The sequence below is a fragment of the Hibiscus syriacus genome, unplaced genomic scaffold, assembly GCF_006381635.1.
Source record: "Hibiscus syriacus cultivar Baekdansim isolate YM2019G1 unplaced genomic scaffold, ASM638163v2 tig00002889_pilon, whole genome shotgun sequence".
NCBI classification, from domain to species: Eukaryota; Viridiplantae; Streptophyta; class Magnoliopsida; order Malvales; family Malvaceae; genus Hibiscus; species Hibiscus syriacus.
In genome coordinates, this window is record NW_024061953.1 from 62751 (window position 1) to 79177 (window position 16427).

General features: G+C 33.0%; 2 protein-coding genes and 1 long non-coding RNA gene across 3 annotated transcripts; 2 read left to right on the forward strand and 1 right to left on the reverse strand.

The window, feature by feature from the left end:
* The first annotated feature begins 284 nt into the window (after positions 1-284).
* On the forward strand, positions 285-8768 carry LOC120162194. The gene is made up of 4 exons (XR_005519535.1): positions 285-297; positions 8092-8135; positions 8228-8267; positions 8631-8768. It is a non-coding gene; the product is annotated as an uncharacterized LOC120162194 (long non-coding RNA).
* Positions 555-16011, reverse strand: LOC120162183 (inactive protein RESTRICTED TEV MOVEMENT 2-like). Its single transcript, XM_039172362.1, has 4 exons — positions 16007-16011; positions 14126-14130; positions 1237-1372; positions 555-1084 (listed from the first exon to the last, which is right to left on the reverse strand). Exons 3-4 carry the CDS (start codon positions 1358-1360, stop codon positions 618-620), a joined length of 591 nt encoding a protein of 196 aa, XP_039028293.1. The 5' UTR covers positions 1361-1372; positions 14126-14130; positions 16007-16011; the 3' UTR covers positions 555-617.
* Positions 10925-11674, forward strand: LOC120162174 ((-)-isopiperitenol/(-)-carveol dehydrogenase, mitochondrial-like). The gene has a single exon (XM_039172353.1). The coding sequence runs from the start codon at positions 10925-10927 to the stop codon at positions 11672-11674; it is 750 nt and encodes a 249-aa protein (XP_039028284.1).
* Positions 16012-16427: the final 416 nt, after the last annotated feature.

A 16427-nucleotide genomic window follows, 5' to 3' on the forward strand; every position in this document is an offset into this window, starting at 1 on the left:
GGGACTTTTAGAGGAGGAGTCGCAGAAGAGGCCACGATAGTTTGTAGCTGCAGAAACAGCTTCGAAGCGTCTAAAAGGATCAAAACAAGGTAAGCATTTCTTTGCAATGATAGCTGGACTCTCCCTGCATTTTTGTTTAGTGCTACTATTGGTTGTAGTTTGTACTGACAGATTCCAATTTGGGAAGCTGTTGCAGGACCTGATGATGATCAAGTCGGTAGTTAGCCCGGAGAATGTGGCCAGCCACGACCACTGCGTTTTAGTTGGCTTTAATCAACGACCGGATATTCATTTTGTGTTGATAGTAAACTAACCGAAACAAACGATATTTGGATGGTTTTTCTTTTCAATTAAATTGAATTGAGCTCTTTCAGCATTTGTAGATTTATGCACTTATTTGGACTTAAAAAGATAGTTTTACTTGGTAAATTAAGACAACTTATTGCTTCTTTGGCAAGCCAATAAAGACACCAAACTAGTTGGTGGAACCCCTTATATATTTTAAAGCCAATATGTTTATTACAAGTATACACATGCACGTACACAGGAATGTATATACATACGAGAGACGATTTACGTATGCGCTGATACGTATTTAAGAACAATGCAAACAATACTTAGACCCAAAGCTGGGACACCCACACCCCAATGGCAAACGATATACAAGCCGAAAGAACAATCCCCTTATTCCGCTCAACACCATCGAGTATAACCGATAACAAACTGTATTTACCTTCGGGTTTCTTTGAACTCGGAACACAACATGTTCGGTCACTGCTGCTCTTGATACCTTCTTCGCGTTCATTTTTCGTTTCAATATCTCTTCTATCTCTGTCGTTTTCGCGGTCTTCCTCTTTTTTGTGTGAACTCTGATCTACAGTATTCCGGATGATTTTCTTTGGAACAGTAATGCACAGATGTTGACCGTCGAAATTGCCTAGGATGTTTTCGGTGTCTGAATTCTCTGGTAACCGGAAGGTTTGGTCGATGTATATGCACCTGTTTTCATCAGGTATCCTTTCTCCTTCGACCTTTATGTAACCAGCTGACTCTTGCTCTATTCTCACCTCATCATGTTCGAACCCTAAATTATTTAGACCCAACAAAAAAATCGGTTAACTACTTAACCGACCGAACCGGTTAATATTAAATAAGTTTGGTTAAATCGATTTCCTAAAACAGAAATTTAAAAGAAAAAGTGATGAACCAACGGAAATAGATCGGTTGGTTTAATACCAGGAAGGTCAATGTCAAGCAAATAATTGCCCTCGGAATCCTCAGTCCAGTACGATGTGGGAACAAACTTCTCGGCGATATGGCTCGGCCACCGTTGACTCAGCCTATCTCTGGCGTTCGACATATTCAATTGATACTTTTTTTACCGTTGCTAATTGGAAAATAAAACAACAGTCGACATACACACAAAACTTGATGGATTCATCGTTTTTATAGGATTGAAACTGTGCTTTTCGTTTATAAAAGACTTTGGGTTTGTCTATATTCATAAAGCTTTTCTTGTAAAGCTTTCTTTCATTATATTCTTAACCTAAAATCCCATTCTTGAAATGTTCTGTCTTGTGGGGGTGGATTGCTTGTTTCATTGAAAGAAAGATAAAGTACAAAATTCTCTACTTGTTTCGTAATTAAATTGGGAAACTTCAAAAAAAATTTAAAAGATTTAAATATGAAGATGAAATAAGCAGATGCTTCTAAAGTTAATATTAGACGGAATCAGTAAATTTAAATTACTACGATACCAGACCAATCGTAGACCCAATAAAAGGCAGAACGAGTTTGGTCCAAATTAGATTAGGCTCGAGATATACAAAAAGAAAAACCTTCCTTAAATGACAGACAAAGCTATGTAGTATTATTTTTCCAATCACAAACTCGAATCTATAACTTATTTAAAGAGCATCGAACTCCTTATATCTGATTCAATAGGTGTAAATACAAGTGTCTTCAATCTCATGCTTTGCCTGTCTTCCCTTGCACGGAATTGAAATGAACTTAGAAAGATACTTCGTATTGAGATCATATCACGTCGTATTTTATGATGACGAGAGACAAATGGCAGATTACCTAATCATGGAACCGATGCAATTACCTGCGTATGTATGCCTACATACTTCTCTAGGGTTCTGGTCGATATTAAACATTTACAGGTAATTAAATAAAAGTATCATAGGCTCCAAGAAAAAAAATTCCAAACTTGCTGATAGATGATTTTGCCAAAACATAGACGCTAAATGAAGCAATCACAAGCTCTCAAGATTTGAATATGACAGACAAAAAGATTAAAGATTACTTCGATTCAATCCAAAACAAACAAGAGTTTAGTTAACACAATATTAGACACGGGAAATCACAAATGATAGGAAAAGAGTGTGTTTATGCAATGTTACCGTAATTCCTAGCTCTGCAAATCTCCTCTCAACTTCTCGATTACATTTGTCATTGAACAACAAAATTTTGCTTCAAAGGCAAGGGAACTAACAACTCCCTCGATGGATTTGAGTTCTTCATGGAACTCGGGATGTAACATCAAAGAAGAGAAGTTCTCATCCACGACAAACCCAAGACATTTTGCGACATCTTCAAGCTTGGGCACCCAATCACAGATCTTCAAGCCCAAAACAGAGGATGCCTTAGGATATGGAATGGCTTGAGGAAACCTCTCATACTTTTTCAACCATTTCCCAAGGTACCGAATCAAATTCATCAACTCTTTACCGACTAACCTACTTAGTGAAGATGACAATATCACCTCATCGACATTGTTTGAAGCTAACAAATAATGCAAACAAAGCTCAGCATCCGAAAACCCATCATGCGCAACCATAAGCAAAATCGCAGCCTCCTTGGCCAACTGTGATTTCTTTCCGAGTCTGGCCTTTTCAATAGCCAGCAAAGCTTGACTCTCCCATTCCTTCCTCACATTAACCATACTAGCATAGCCATCTTTAGGTGGACATAGAAAATATTTCATATGCTAAGCAACTCAACCGAACCCAAATTGCGAGCTTGTTTAACGCAAAGACAAAGCAAATCCGACCTTTTCTTGGCAGAAATATTAATAATCAGATTCGAATAACAAGAATGGTCAATCAGGCCATTAACAATCAACACCTCCAACAATTCCCAAATTTCCAAACTAATACAAGCTTCCAAAACCAAACTCAAAACATCTCTACCAATCAAAGACCCAACTTTTTCAAGCAAAACAGAAGTATAACCAGAATCGTTTAAATCGACCCCGATAAAAAAAAAAACCCACCTTTCTCCCTAATTTTCTCAATAATGGAGTCAATATACCAATAAACTCTTCTCTATGAAGTTATGGATGTCTTTGAGCTTTCTATTTAACTTGGTATAAAACTTTTACTCAATTCAATGAGTTTAGCATCAGTTTGAGAGATTCCCCAGCCCGTAAGGGGATTAACAAGCGATGTGGGATTGGGGTTTTCAGCTTCAGGCTTTAATTTGAGGAGAATATCATCTGCGTTTAGAAGTATGGGGTGCTCTGCTAGAGAACTGTGCGGCTCAGTATTAGCTGAGGCCTTCGTTATTATATCGAGCAAGCTCATCGTGAGAACAAATGAACAGCCCCTTAAAACAAACAATAAAAGAGCAGAAGAAAACAAGAGAATCACTAACGAGAGCCACCAAACAGGCAATCAAAAGGTTACTTAGAAAGAAGGAGGGAAAAACACTACCTTTAAAGGGATGACCTTGTGAATATAGAGAGAGACCCAAGGCTAAGCTTGACGAAGGGGCTCAAATCAATGAATAAGAGAGACCGACAGGAATGAAGGGTTTTCAGTGAAAAGATGTAGGGTTTTGGGAATGGAGAGTACAATGGAGCCTCAATGAAGGCCGAAGTAGTAAAGGAAGTTTATAGCGTACATAACTTGGGTTGGGCCTAATAGGTTTTTCAAGCTTATTGGTCCGTATTTAAGGATGTCTTTAGTTTTTTGAATTTTGAAAGAAAAATAAACTCTTATATTGAATAATTAAGTTTTTTAATTGGTAAATCAATTTATTTAATTATTTTTTATATACTATTATCATATGACACACATGATTTTTTCATTTTTTTTAATTATAATTTGGTTAATTTCTTGGACTAGTTGGGGTGACTATAAGGTAACATCTATTTGAAAGACTCTCAATCAGTTGACAACGAACGCTCAAACACTCTTATAAATGTTATACTCAAACTCAAAGCCTCTAAAAATAACCACCAACGTTTAATGATTGAAATAACTCAATTCGTGTCAAATTGATGGTTATAGTTGTTTATTTGAAACTCATGTTAATGATATCAAATGAGAATATCAAATTGAGATTGATGGACCCCTAGTACAAGAAAAATAAGACATTTATTGCATATTAGGCCTTTCAAATGTTTTTTCACTTGTAGCTTTAAATTATGTATTAGAGTTTCATAAAGTACCATCATCATAGTTATCATCATCTAATTATAAACTCTAGTAATCAAATTTAAGATTATCTCTTAATCATGAAAAAGGCTTTAGTATATCTAAAAGTAAATTCCTTAAAATTGATATGATATTTTTATTGAAGATATGGCTTATAATTATATCACATTATTAGAGAATACTCAATCATATTAAAATAATTTAATCTATAATTTTTTTTAAAAAAATTAAATAATTATTAAATTTCTTATATACTTACAATATTATTATAAAAAATCAAATTATTATATAATATCTTTTATACTTCTTGAATTATTATAAATTTGTTTTTAAACTTATAAAAAAATAGGGTAAACTACATGTTTAGTACTCCAACTATCATTTTTGTTCTGTTTTGATCACCCAACTATTTTTTTCAAATCATATATAATGTTACATTTTGGTCACCCACCATTTAAAAATTAGTAGAACTGCTGATGTGGCATTATCATATGGTGTCACATCAACATCACTGTTATTTTTAATGACGTATGACTAAAATGAAATCAAAACTAAACGTTATGTATGATTTTGAAGAAGAAAAAATGGGTAATCAAAACAGAACAAAAGTGGTAGTTGAGGTACTAAACGTTTAATTTACCCCCAAAAAACTATTACCATTTTATAACATATAAGAATTATTTTTGCAACAATTTGATAAAATTGATGATTGTTTTATAATATTTAAAATTTCGTTGACAAAAAAATATTTTAATGTACTTGAATGATTATCTAATGTAGTTTACCCAAAGAAAAAAAATAGCACTAAATGCTAACAAATGTATGTTTGTTGAGGGATCCCACACATCAAGACCATTACCGAGAGAGTAGTTGGTTCCAAATAAAAACAAAATTTTCCTTTAGGGTTGTTGATGTACCTTTTAGGACAATAAAAATTTGTAGAAATTCAAATTAAAGTTGTTATTTCTCTTATAGGACTGGTAATTAATTGCCGACAATGAGGGTATATGTGGGAAAACATCTAATATCATAATCGGGAAAGGAGAAAATGGGGTAATACGTCAAAATCTCATTTGACGGTAGGTGATAAGAAAAAGATAATTTTATAGGCAATGAGAAAATAAAATGACAAAATTTTACCCTATATCACTGAAGTTTAGGCATTATATTGTTTATGTCATTGAACTTTCAAATTCTCTAATTATAATACTAAATTTTAGTTTTGACTTCGATTATATCACTGGACCATTAAATTCTAATGATACGATGATGTGGATGTATCTTTTTATCACTGTGATACATGAACAAAACAATATCATTTTGTCGCAGTTATTTATGCCTAACATGACGTATTTTTAGACATTAAACTTTAGAAGTGTATTGATTTTGCCATTAAATTTTGAACAAATTTCGTGTTAGGCGTTGAATTTTTCCAACCGTCGTTGGTACCAATCGTCACACGTTATCGATTGTCATTCGTGACATGATTGATATCAAATGTGAATGTTTTGATGTCAATTTTGTTTTTTATATCGATTTTATCACGAATGGATACCAATGACAGCGACGATTCATTGCCAATGGTAATCGGAAAAATATAATGCCTAAAAGTGAACCAATTTAAAAGTCCAGTGATAAAATTGGTTCACCCCTAAAGTTTATTAGCTAAAATAACATATTAAGTGTTATAATTGGAGCATTTTGGAAGTTCAATAGCATAAATAATAGCTCGTCTAAAGTTCAACGATATTTGATAATAGAGATTAAAATTAACATTAACATTAAGACGTGAAAGTTGTTTAAGCCATTCAAATCAATCGTTTGTATCGTTAAACTTTTTTACCTTAAGTATTTTTTTATTAGGGATTTTACGTAAAATTTGAGTCTTTTATTTATGGGATTATTTATATTATCGATATCAACTCTTACAATGTAACAAACATATTATAAACTATTTAATATAAAACAATTTATAAAATTATACAAAAATAAAATTATGATCTATCAATTTAGTTGATCGTGAAAACCAAATATCAACAGTCTCGCTCTGTTATTGCTAACTAATACTTATGGGTCTTCTTTAAGATTAATTAATATAATATTTGTAATTAAAAGCATTGTATCAATTTAATGTAGCGATTGACAACTATATTCATCGAGTTAGGTGAAATGTTAATATACAACAACCTGAAAATAGTAGTTTTATTAGTAAAATCTTTTTATTTATATTTTATATATAATAAAATTAGTCTATATAAATAGAGAAAATAGATTAATAGCATCATTTCATAATACATTTTTAATATTTGATCAAATTAATTAATTAATAAATTATATATTAATAATTATATTTTAAAAATTAATCATTTATTATTTTACAGCATAATGGTTTTGTTTAAAAAAGAGAAAAATGAATTATCTGAAATCAAATACGATAATTGATATCATGAGTTTGATTAATAAATATCATAAAATTTACATAATTTTTATAAAATTATTATTCTATATCATAATTATATATATATATTGCCTTACACCCGTGCATCTGCCGCTATCAATTAATAGTAACTTTCACGTATAGCAACAAGGTGGAGGATAAAAATGTAATTTGAGTATAAGTCACGTCAAGGTAAAATAAACTGATAGATTTTATAAAATATATAATAATTTATACTATATATCAGCACATATTCATATTCATATATACACCAACAAATATATGATGTAATGAAATTATATTATACTCTTTAAACAATCTAGATTCAAACCATTCAATACTTAATTTTGATTTCATTGTTTAATTTAGTATATACTTTTTTTTCTAATTTCAATCTAATATTTTTTTTAAATACAATAATCTTTAGATGATTACAGTCCTGATTAGATTTATGACTTGTTCCATGTAATCTATTATAACAAAATCTAATAACTGACAACTAATATTTTTTAGCATATTAACCTCTATATAGTCATAATAATTATATATCTAATATTTGAGAGTAAATAATATAAATATTCATCCGTCACGATTGAAAATAAGACAAACTCCCTCTTAATTCTGATTTACACAAATATATTGCTTATTTCCCTCTACTTTCATTATCAACCAAACGCCATTATCCAGAATTATAATTTTTTGTCTAAATTAAAAAAGATGAATTGTTAACATAAACTTATTCCAACCACAATCATAATTAATTATTATTATTATTATTATTATTATTATTTTACCTAGAGACCTATTTTAAATATCATTATATCATTTGGTCAAATTATATATTTATATAAAAGTAAAGTACTAATTTGAACATTAGAATAAAATGTAGGTATCAAATTCTATATTGACACTTTCTAAAACTGAGTCGTTGCTTCTTTGTTCGTTCCCGAAGTACCCGAAGTAACGTAATGTGGGCCAGGCAACCCAAAATCTTAAAATCATCCCCTATGCCAACTCCTATCTGCTTTAATCCCAACGATCAAATATCCACTGTCGGTACCATCCAACGGCTCAAATCAATCTAGTGAAAAATCATTACACTGGAACTGCACGTACCAGATTACCCATCGTTATTTTTGGAACTTCCCTCACTCTCTATACAAAACCAGAGCAAAACAAAAGCGAACCCAAAACAAATAGAAAATCTTCCAGTTTGCTTGTAAGCTTACTCTCTGATATGCGCTAGCTTTCTCACGGTAAATTTTGATTTACATTTTCTCTCTTTTCTTTTCTTTTTTATTTGATTTTGAAGAAAGCAAAGGAAAACAAAGGTGTTTTTGAAAATCAGGAACTATAGATTTGAACTTCGAAAGTATTGCATTTGCGAGGTAAGTATCAGATCTGGTGTAAATTATTTAGTCGTAAAATGTTTCCTTTGTTTATTTTATTTTGGCGCCATATTGTTTTCTTTTGATTTCATCTACCAGTACATCGTACCTGTAACGGCTAATGAATTTAATTTATTATTTTTATACAATTTGGCTTAGAAATTGTTAGATCAATGGATCCTTAGCTGATTCTAGTAATTTGCTTTGCCTTTTGTTTATAATTGTTTGTAGAACTTTTATTTTACTGTAATTTGTTAAGCGTGGCTTCTGTTGTCGTTTGACATTTTTTAATGATTCTTGAATTTAGGGTTAATGTATTCTTAAGCTGTTACAACATAGAATGATGTTGAAAGTCTATTACAGGTATTTTCAGTTTCTCGTGGTCTTTGCGTTATGGGAAAATCACCAGGGAAATGGATTAAGACGGTGTTTTTTGGAAAGAGAACTTCCAAAACTGGTTACCATAAACGAAGAGGGGTAATAAATTTTACTAATTACTACTAAAAATCACATAGATGTTTAGATCATGTGCATGAGAAACCGCTAATAATATATTATAATATAATATTTACTTTTGCTAATATTTTGCGCGATAATAAAATACTGTTTGCAATGCTATGATATATGAAGTGTTTCCTTTAAATCATTTGGCTATCAAGAAAATACTGTTTGCAATGCTATAATTAATCATTAATTATTAAAAGTTATACATAATTTCTCGTTATTGTAATTGTAAAACCGTGGGCCTCCTCTTCGCCATCAACAATATTCAAATTTGTCACATCCTCTTCCATTGCCTATTATGTAAATAGCAAAAAAGAAAGAACAACTTATGCTACAAGAGCAGACTCCAAATACTAATATTTTTATGATACATCTATTCTGACATAATACTGATTACTACATTTTAATGGGACTAGGAATCATCATTTACTTGTTTGTGAAATGTATAGAGAATAGCGACGGTAACGGATAAGTAAGTTGAATTTTTATTCATTTGAAAATTATTATTTTTTATTTTATTTGATCCAAAATTCAATTCAAATTTTTATATTAAAATTTACATCCAATTTAGTTAGACCAGATCTAAATACATATAATTTATTTTTATTAAATAAAATAATGATTTAACTAAAAAATATTATTACAATTATTCTTAATTATATAAATCATAATTATAATATTATATTAGGTCGAATAAGATGTTTTTATAATAAATCTGAATTTATTATTACAATTGTTCTTAATTATATAAATCATAATTATAATATTATATTAGGTCGAATAAGATGTTTTTATAATAAATCTGAATTTAACTCAACTACTCGTACTAGATCAGATATAGTAGGAATGACAGAATGACCCGAACCCGATCGGAAAACCCGAAACTCAACTAAGTTCGAGTCAGGTTTGAATAATATCGGGTCGGGTATCGAAGTAAAATTCGGGAATTTTTTAGGTTCGGGGCAAAGTATCCCCGCCCCGCCCCGATTATATATATATATATAATATTTTATATATTTTATATTAATTATATATTACAAACCCTAAATCCTAAACATTTAAACCTTAAACCCTAACTTTTTATAATTATTAAAGTAAACTTTGGTTGATTTATTGATAAATTTCTCAATGTAGGGAGCTACCAAAGAAAATGACAAAAGTGACACGATGATTTGGATGACTTTATTTGACTTAATATTACGTATACATCTTAGTTGTATGATTTGAATATTGGAACAAGTTTGTATTTAACTATGTATATGATTTATTTTAGAGTTTAGACAATTATTTAGAATTTAGTTTGAATTTGTGACTGTAGTTTGAATTGTAAATCATGTAGACTAATTTTCAATTTTTTGCGATTGTTTTTTTCTATTTTTTATGAAAACTACGGCTGCTTGGTTTCTTTCAGGATCGGGGCGAGTTCAGATACAATATTTCGGGTCGGGTTCAGGGACGAGACAAAAAAATTCCCGACGGAGCACTCTGATAAAAAACCCGACATGAAACGGGGCAGGGACAGAGATTCATTTCGGGCCCGAACCCGCCCGTTACCATTCCTAAGATATAGTCAACATCGAACGAGTTCCAATACAATTATCATGAAGAATAATAGGATAAGGTTTTGTTCTTTCCCACAGCTTAGCTAGAAATAATTTGAAGGGGCTGTGCATATCATCATTGTCCTCTTTCTGGTGTCTAACTCTACAATGTCCAACAAGCTCGGAGGTAAAATAAAATAAAATTTACACTATTTTTTGTTTGTTATAATGGGCTGAACGTTGACGTGGGGCATTGATGGCCACGGGTGGAGATGCCGGCGACGTGGAACGTTTGAGTCAACGGGCGTGGCGGCTGAGCTAGAAGGGTGGCTGACCTAGAACGAGGAGGGGCAGCTGGCTCCTACTGGAAGCTGCTGGAAGCCACAGGTGGAGGGACAGCCGTTGTTGAAGCTGTTGAAACGTGGAGCAAGGGGAGTCCACGGCTTGGTTGGGGTGTTGGCAGTTGCTGTGTGGAGCGGAGAACCAGCTGTCGTTGCTGGAAGCTGCTGGAATGTGGAACTATTGGCGGGTGCTAATTGGAGGAAGGAACCAGCTGTATTGAGGTAAAAATGGTGATTACACTTACCATTTTCACGGTTCCTAACACATAAAATGGCAGACCCCAAAGCCAACAACAAGAAGCTACAAGACAAAGTAGCCATTATCACCGGCGGTGCAAGCGGCATCGGCGAGGCCACCGTGCATCTCTTTGTCGACCACAGTGCAGGGGCCATCGTGATCGCGGACATCCAAGACGAGAAGGGTGAGGAACTCGCTGCATCGATCGGGAACCGTTGTGCATGTACCTATGTCCACTGCGATGTAACAAAGGAGCAAGACGTTGAATCCCTCGTTCAATCCACGATCCAACTCCACGGTCGCCTGGATATTATGTTTTGCAACGCTGGAATTCTGAGCCAATCAATGCAGACGATACTCGAATTCGACTTATCGTCCTACGAGAAGCTCTTTGCTGTCAATGTAGGTGGGGTTGCTGCCAGCATCAAGCATGCAGGGCAGGCCATGGTGAAGGCCAATAGTAGAGGAAGCATCATATGCACGGCTAGTAGAGCTGCTGGACTTGCGAGTGACAGGAATACGGATTACGTAATGTCGAAGAGCTCGGTCGTCGCTTTGATGAGGTGCGCCAGTACTCAGTTAGCTCCGCATGGGATACGCGTTAACTGCGTTTCACCGGGACCAGTGGAGACGCCTGCTCTTTGTGAAACTCTCGGAATGGGAGCGGCGGACACAGAATCGATGTTTTCGAGGATGTTTCGCTTGAAAAACGATGGAGTATTGAAGGTGAAGCACGTGGCCGATGCTGTTGTCTTCCTTGCTAGTGAGGAATCTCAGTTATAACTGGACATAACTTGCTTGTAGACGGCCTGTTTCAGGGTTAATCCTGAAATTGAAAAAAATGTAACAGCTAAATGCTCAAAATAAAAATATATTAATAATTAAATAATTAGGAGTGTAACTTATCATTAGTATAATATGAATATGTTATACCGAATTTCTTTGTATTCTAATAATGAAAATATATTAAATAATTTCATATATGGTTTTAGTAAATATAATATAGTATCAACAGGGTTGGTTCAAGTGGTAAGCAACTTGATATCGCTTAAGCAATGTTTCGAGTTCTTGTGTATGCAAAAATCTATTGTAGACACTCATTTTTTTAAAAGATAGAACTAGCAAGAGTTCATCTCCTAAGAGGACACTTCCACTACCGTATCTTTTAAAGCAACAACCACACCAACAAACGTGCAACAACCGAGCAAGGAGTTTAGTTGCATTATGATTCTATTGTTAATAGGATTCTAAAAATAGTTAGTTTTTTTTCACTATAAATACATGTAATCCTCCTCATTTGTAACACAACGATTTACATACAAAATACAGAAGAAAGCACGAAAAAATATAAAGGAAAACTATTGTAAACGATTTGAAAAGGAAATAAAATGTAGCATCTTTTTTACATTGATTCGTTCATTTCTCGCATGTGTATGTTATTTTTCTTGATATTTGGTTTGAATAACCCAAAGCGTGAGTTGCGTCGATGACCAAAAAAGGGTGGGGTTTCGAAGTTTCGAATCTAGATCTACTCCCGAGGCATGTTCATTTTTTAAAGTATTTAATATTCCCCCTAAATCAATCTTAATCTTTAATTTACCTTGAAATTTACCTTTTAATTTTACTTTTATATTAATTTCGTCCCCTATATATACATTTTTAATTATAATTTTTTATTTAGTTACTATATTCATCTTTTTTTTATATTATATTTTTTTTATATATATATCATTGTATATATATGTATAGATATATATGTATAGATGTATTAATTTTTCTCCATTTACTATGTTTATTTTTTTAATATTCTATTTTTGTTTTTATTTATTTATATATATTATTTTTTACTTTCTTATTTTATTTTATCTATCATCACATCATTCAAAAGAGGTGTTGATCCACAAAACAACATGTTTGCTAACCATAAATAATTTGCATTAATGGACAAAGGGTTGTAATACAAGAGATGAAAAACGCAAGGGTTCGGCTATGGTCAAAAAAGACTTAGAAAGAAAATAAGGACAATTTGTAAGACAACTATGTGTCACATTCGATCAAGAAGACATGGTGCCCACAATCAAGAACATCAAAAGTTACCCTTCAAAAATGGGTTGACAAAGGGGGCAGGGGCAAGACGAGAAAAAGGTTACTGACCTCGAGAGTCCATTCAAAGATAACAAGAACAAGATGGCAAGTCAATGTCGACAAATTCAAGAAACAAGCAAATGAACTTCGGATAATCCCTTTGATGGAGGATTTCAATGGAATTTCCGATTCAGCAAAGGATGAAAGCCAGAGATGCAGTCATTCAATACTTTTTGGGGAACCAGTACAAAAAACAACTCAACATTTTCACAGTTCATCCAGAGAGGCCGGAGTGGTTCAACAGGTTATTCAACTGGTGAAAGACGAAGGCAAATGACTAGTCAACCTGTTCCGGGTCTAGAGGATTTAGTCCGGATGTACCTTTAAATATGTTTATTGTCTCTTAAAAGTTAAAACACTTTTGTCCCAATAAAGGTTATTTACAATAACAAACATGTTTTTGGATCAATGCCTCGAACATTTCATGTATTTTTGCATTTTGCATCTACATTTCATTTTTAAGCATTTTCATAAATATGAAATTTCTTCATGGAGAATTCGATGAAGTGGTTTTAACCACATGACACCACATGGAAGCAAGATTGTAACATCAAAAGAAAAAACTAAAATCATAACGAATGAGCTCGATCAGCTGGTTGTACGACTAAGCCTACCAATATGATCTGAGAAAAGAGTCCACACATCCTGAGGGCTGCGATGTTGAAGCTGTTTGCAGTTGCCACATATGATGCTCTAAATATTCCTCTGAGAACTATAAGGCGCTGAAGCGCAAGATCCAAAACCTGATGGATTCAGGGGCATGGACAGCCGAAGAAGGGGGAATTACATATACCATTTGCACCTAGAGGATTGTTTTGTTTGAACACGTCTTTGATCTTTTGCTTAATCTTTTAAACAATTGAATTTATGCTACTTTCTAAGGTGGAGCAATTGAACAAATTTTAATCTTTCGTTCTTCGAATATTAAATGAATTAAGGATTCTTTTAATTCTTCAAGAATTATAGATTTTTGACATATGGCAAGATTAGACCTTTCTTATCATGTCTCAAACCCCAAAATAAAATAACTTGATTCATTACCCAAAATAACTCATGGCCATTACCAAAAAGACCAAGTTTTGACGTTACTACCCCTTTGAAACTTTTTCATTCCATACCTTTCTTTGAGTCGATAAAGTCACACCATTGTCTTTTTAGACTCAAAATTGACATTTTTATGCCATCAAAACCCAAGGCCTTGAGTTGTTCATTTGAACATGAGCATTCTTCTAAGACACAACTTGGGGCATCTCGTATGGAGCTTGAACATTGAGACATGTTCGGGTCAAGAAGTAGAAAGAAGAATTCACTCGAAATAATTATATCATACATTAATTACAATGTTTTCATGTGAATAAAATTAATCCTGAAAATATATCCTCCTGAGGATACCTCTTCTGTGAAAGCTTATATGTATGAAATGATGAACGACTTTCTTTCTTTACCCCTTCACAACAGGAGAATATATATATCTCTTGTGTCCCTTTTTGAGCCTATAGTATTTTTCTTCTGATTCAACCCTAACCAAGGATCACCCTCCACACTGGGGGCAAGGTGGAGAAAATCTACTCGCATGAGTGAAGACATTGATTCAGATGAGATACCGAAAGGTAAACTAAATGCCAAGTGCGAAGATTCAATCAGAACAAAAAGAGAAAAAAAAAGAAAAAAAGCAAAGAGAAAATAAAAAGATAAAAAAACAAAGGAAAATTGAAGAAAAAAGAAGGCAATATGCATATGCAAAGATTCTCTCGATTCAAATGACGCATCGAGATTCAAACTATGAGATTGATCAAATCACTGAACCACTTCACTCGAAGATTATAGAGCATCAAATGAGATTGATCAAGCACAATCATTTCTGAATTACTGAATCACTCCACTCGAAGATCATAGAGCATCAAGACACACACACATACGAGCAGATTCAAATTGAGCAAGATATGATTGAAGACATCAGAATGAATTGATCTTTGGTTCGATCACCCTTAAACACTTGTTTGAGACTTTTATCCCTTTATTTCATAACCATGAACCATGACCTACGTTACGTGTCTTAAAAGTCCCTTCTAATCATACATGGATTTCTAAACAGAAGAGACTATCTTCAGATTTCATCCCGCCCATCATGACTAATCGTTATTTGCAAAAAAAATAGTGTAATTAATGTATGATAGAGAAAAATAACAAAGGGGGGTTCAAGACGTAAATTACGAATGACGTCTTGAAAACCTGAAAAGGCGGCTCGAATACGAAAATTGGGCAGTTGAGGCAATCACACAAATTCCTTGATAATGCATCGCACAATCCGAGCATGACCATGAAAGTTGGGAGTCGGAGAACACTTCCAGTAGAGGAGCATACAAGGTACCCTATCAAACCTTTCAGCATCAAATAAACAAAAAAATGACAAACCTTTGACCAAACACAATAACCTGAGACTTTTATCCTTTCCTTACTTAAACATTTCCCAAAAATAGCTTTGATCTTGGCACGTGTCAAATAACTATAATTTATTGAAGGATTAATATTGTAATTAATTCTTTGATATCCAATGAACTCTAGTTTTATGATTCGTCTCAATTGTAAAACCGTGAAAGGGGCAATATTTTCAAAACTTCTGATTAAACATTTTTCGAAACTCTTTTAATTGATATTTTCAGAATTTTGAAAATAAAAGAGAAACATTTTTTCAAACAAGACAATCTCTCTAAAGTGGATCTTGGTAAATGACATATGGCTCTCAATTGTAAAACCGTGAAAGGGGCAATATTTTCAAAACTTATGATTAAACATTTTTCGAAACTCTTTTAATTGATATTTTCAGAATTTTGAAAATAAAAGAGAAACATTTTTTCAAACAAGACAATCTCTCTAAAGTGGATCTTGGTAAATGACATATGGCTCTTAGACAGTAATGTCATGCTTAGAATTAATGTTGAAGCAAGAAATAAGGAACAATAGGGGCACTTTTAATGTTGGGGCATTTTTGGAGATTCAACATTGAATATTGGGGCATCTCTGGAGATTCAAAATCCTGATGCAAACGATCAGATCTTCCGAAGGCTTTTCCTCCACATCTTTAGAGTCAAGTTTCAACTTCAAGACAAAAGATACTTGATTCAAAAGAGTTTGTAAAAATCGATGGTGGTTGCTTAACTCAGCAGCAAGAAGTCACACTTCAACCAACTCGACAGATTGAAAGATCAACATTCATCTTCAGATTCAACATTTCCAATATAAATTTTGTCTCGCTTGAAATAGTCTCATTTAATGTAGATGATTATCTCACTTGAGATTTCTTTTCTTAAAACAGACTTTGTCTCACTTGAGACTGTTTCACTCGAAAGAAGGCATTTCATTCAAGACTGTTTTTAAAAAGAATATTTTA

Bases quoted from the DNA above. Each gene is read 5' to 3' on its own strand.
- LOC120162183 (XM_039172362.1), bottom strand. From the start codon at position 1,360: ATGTCGAACGCCAGAGATAGGCTGAGTCAACGGTGGCCGAGCCATATC. The intron at 1,085-1,236 runs GTATTAAACCAA...TAAATAATTTAG, and splicing joins GCTTGACATTGACCTTCCTG to GGTTCGAACATGATGAGGTG.
- LOC120162174 (XM_039172353.1), top strand. From the start codon at position 10,925: ATGGCAGACCCCAAAGCCAACAACAAGAAGCTACAAGACAAAGTAGCC.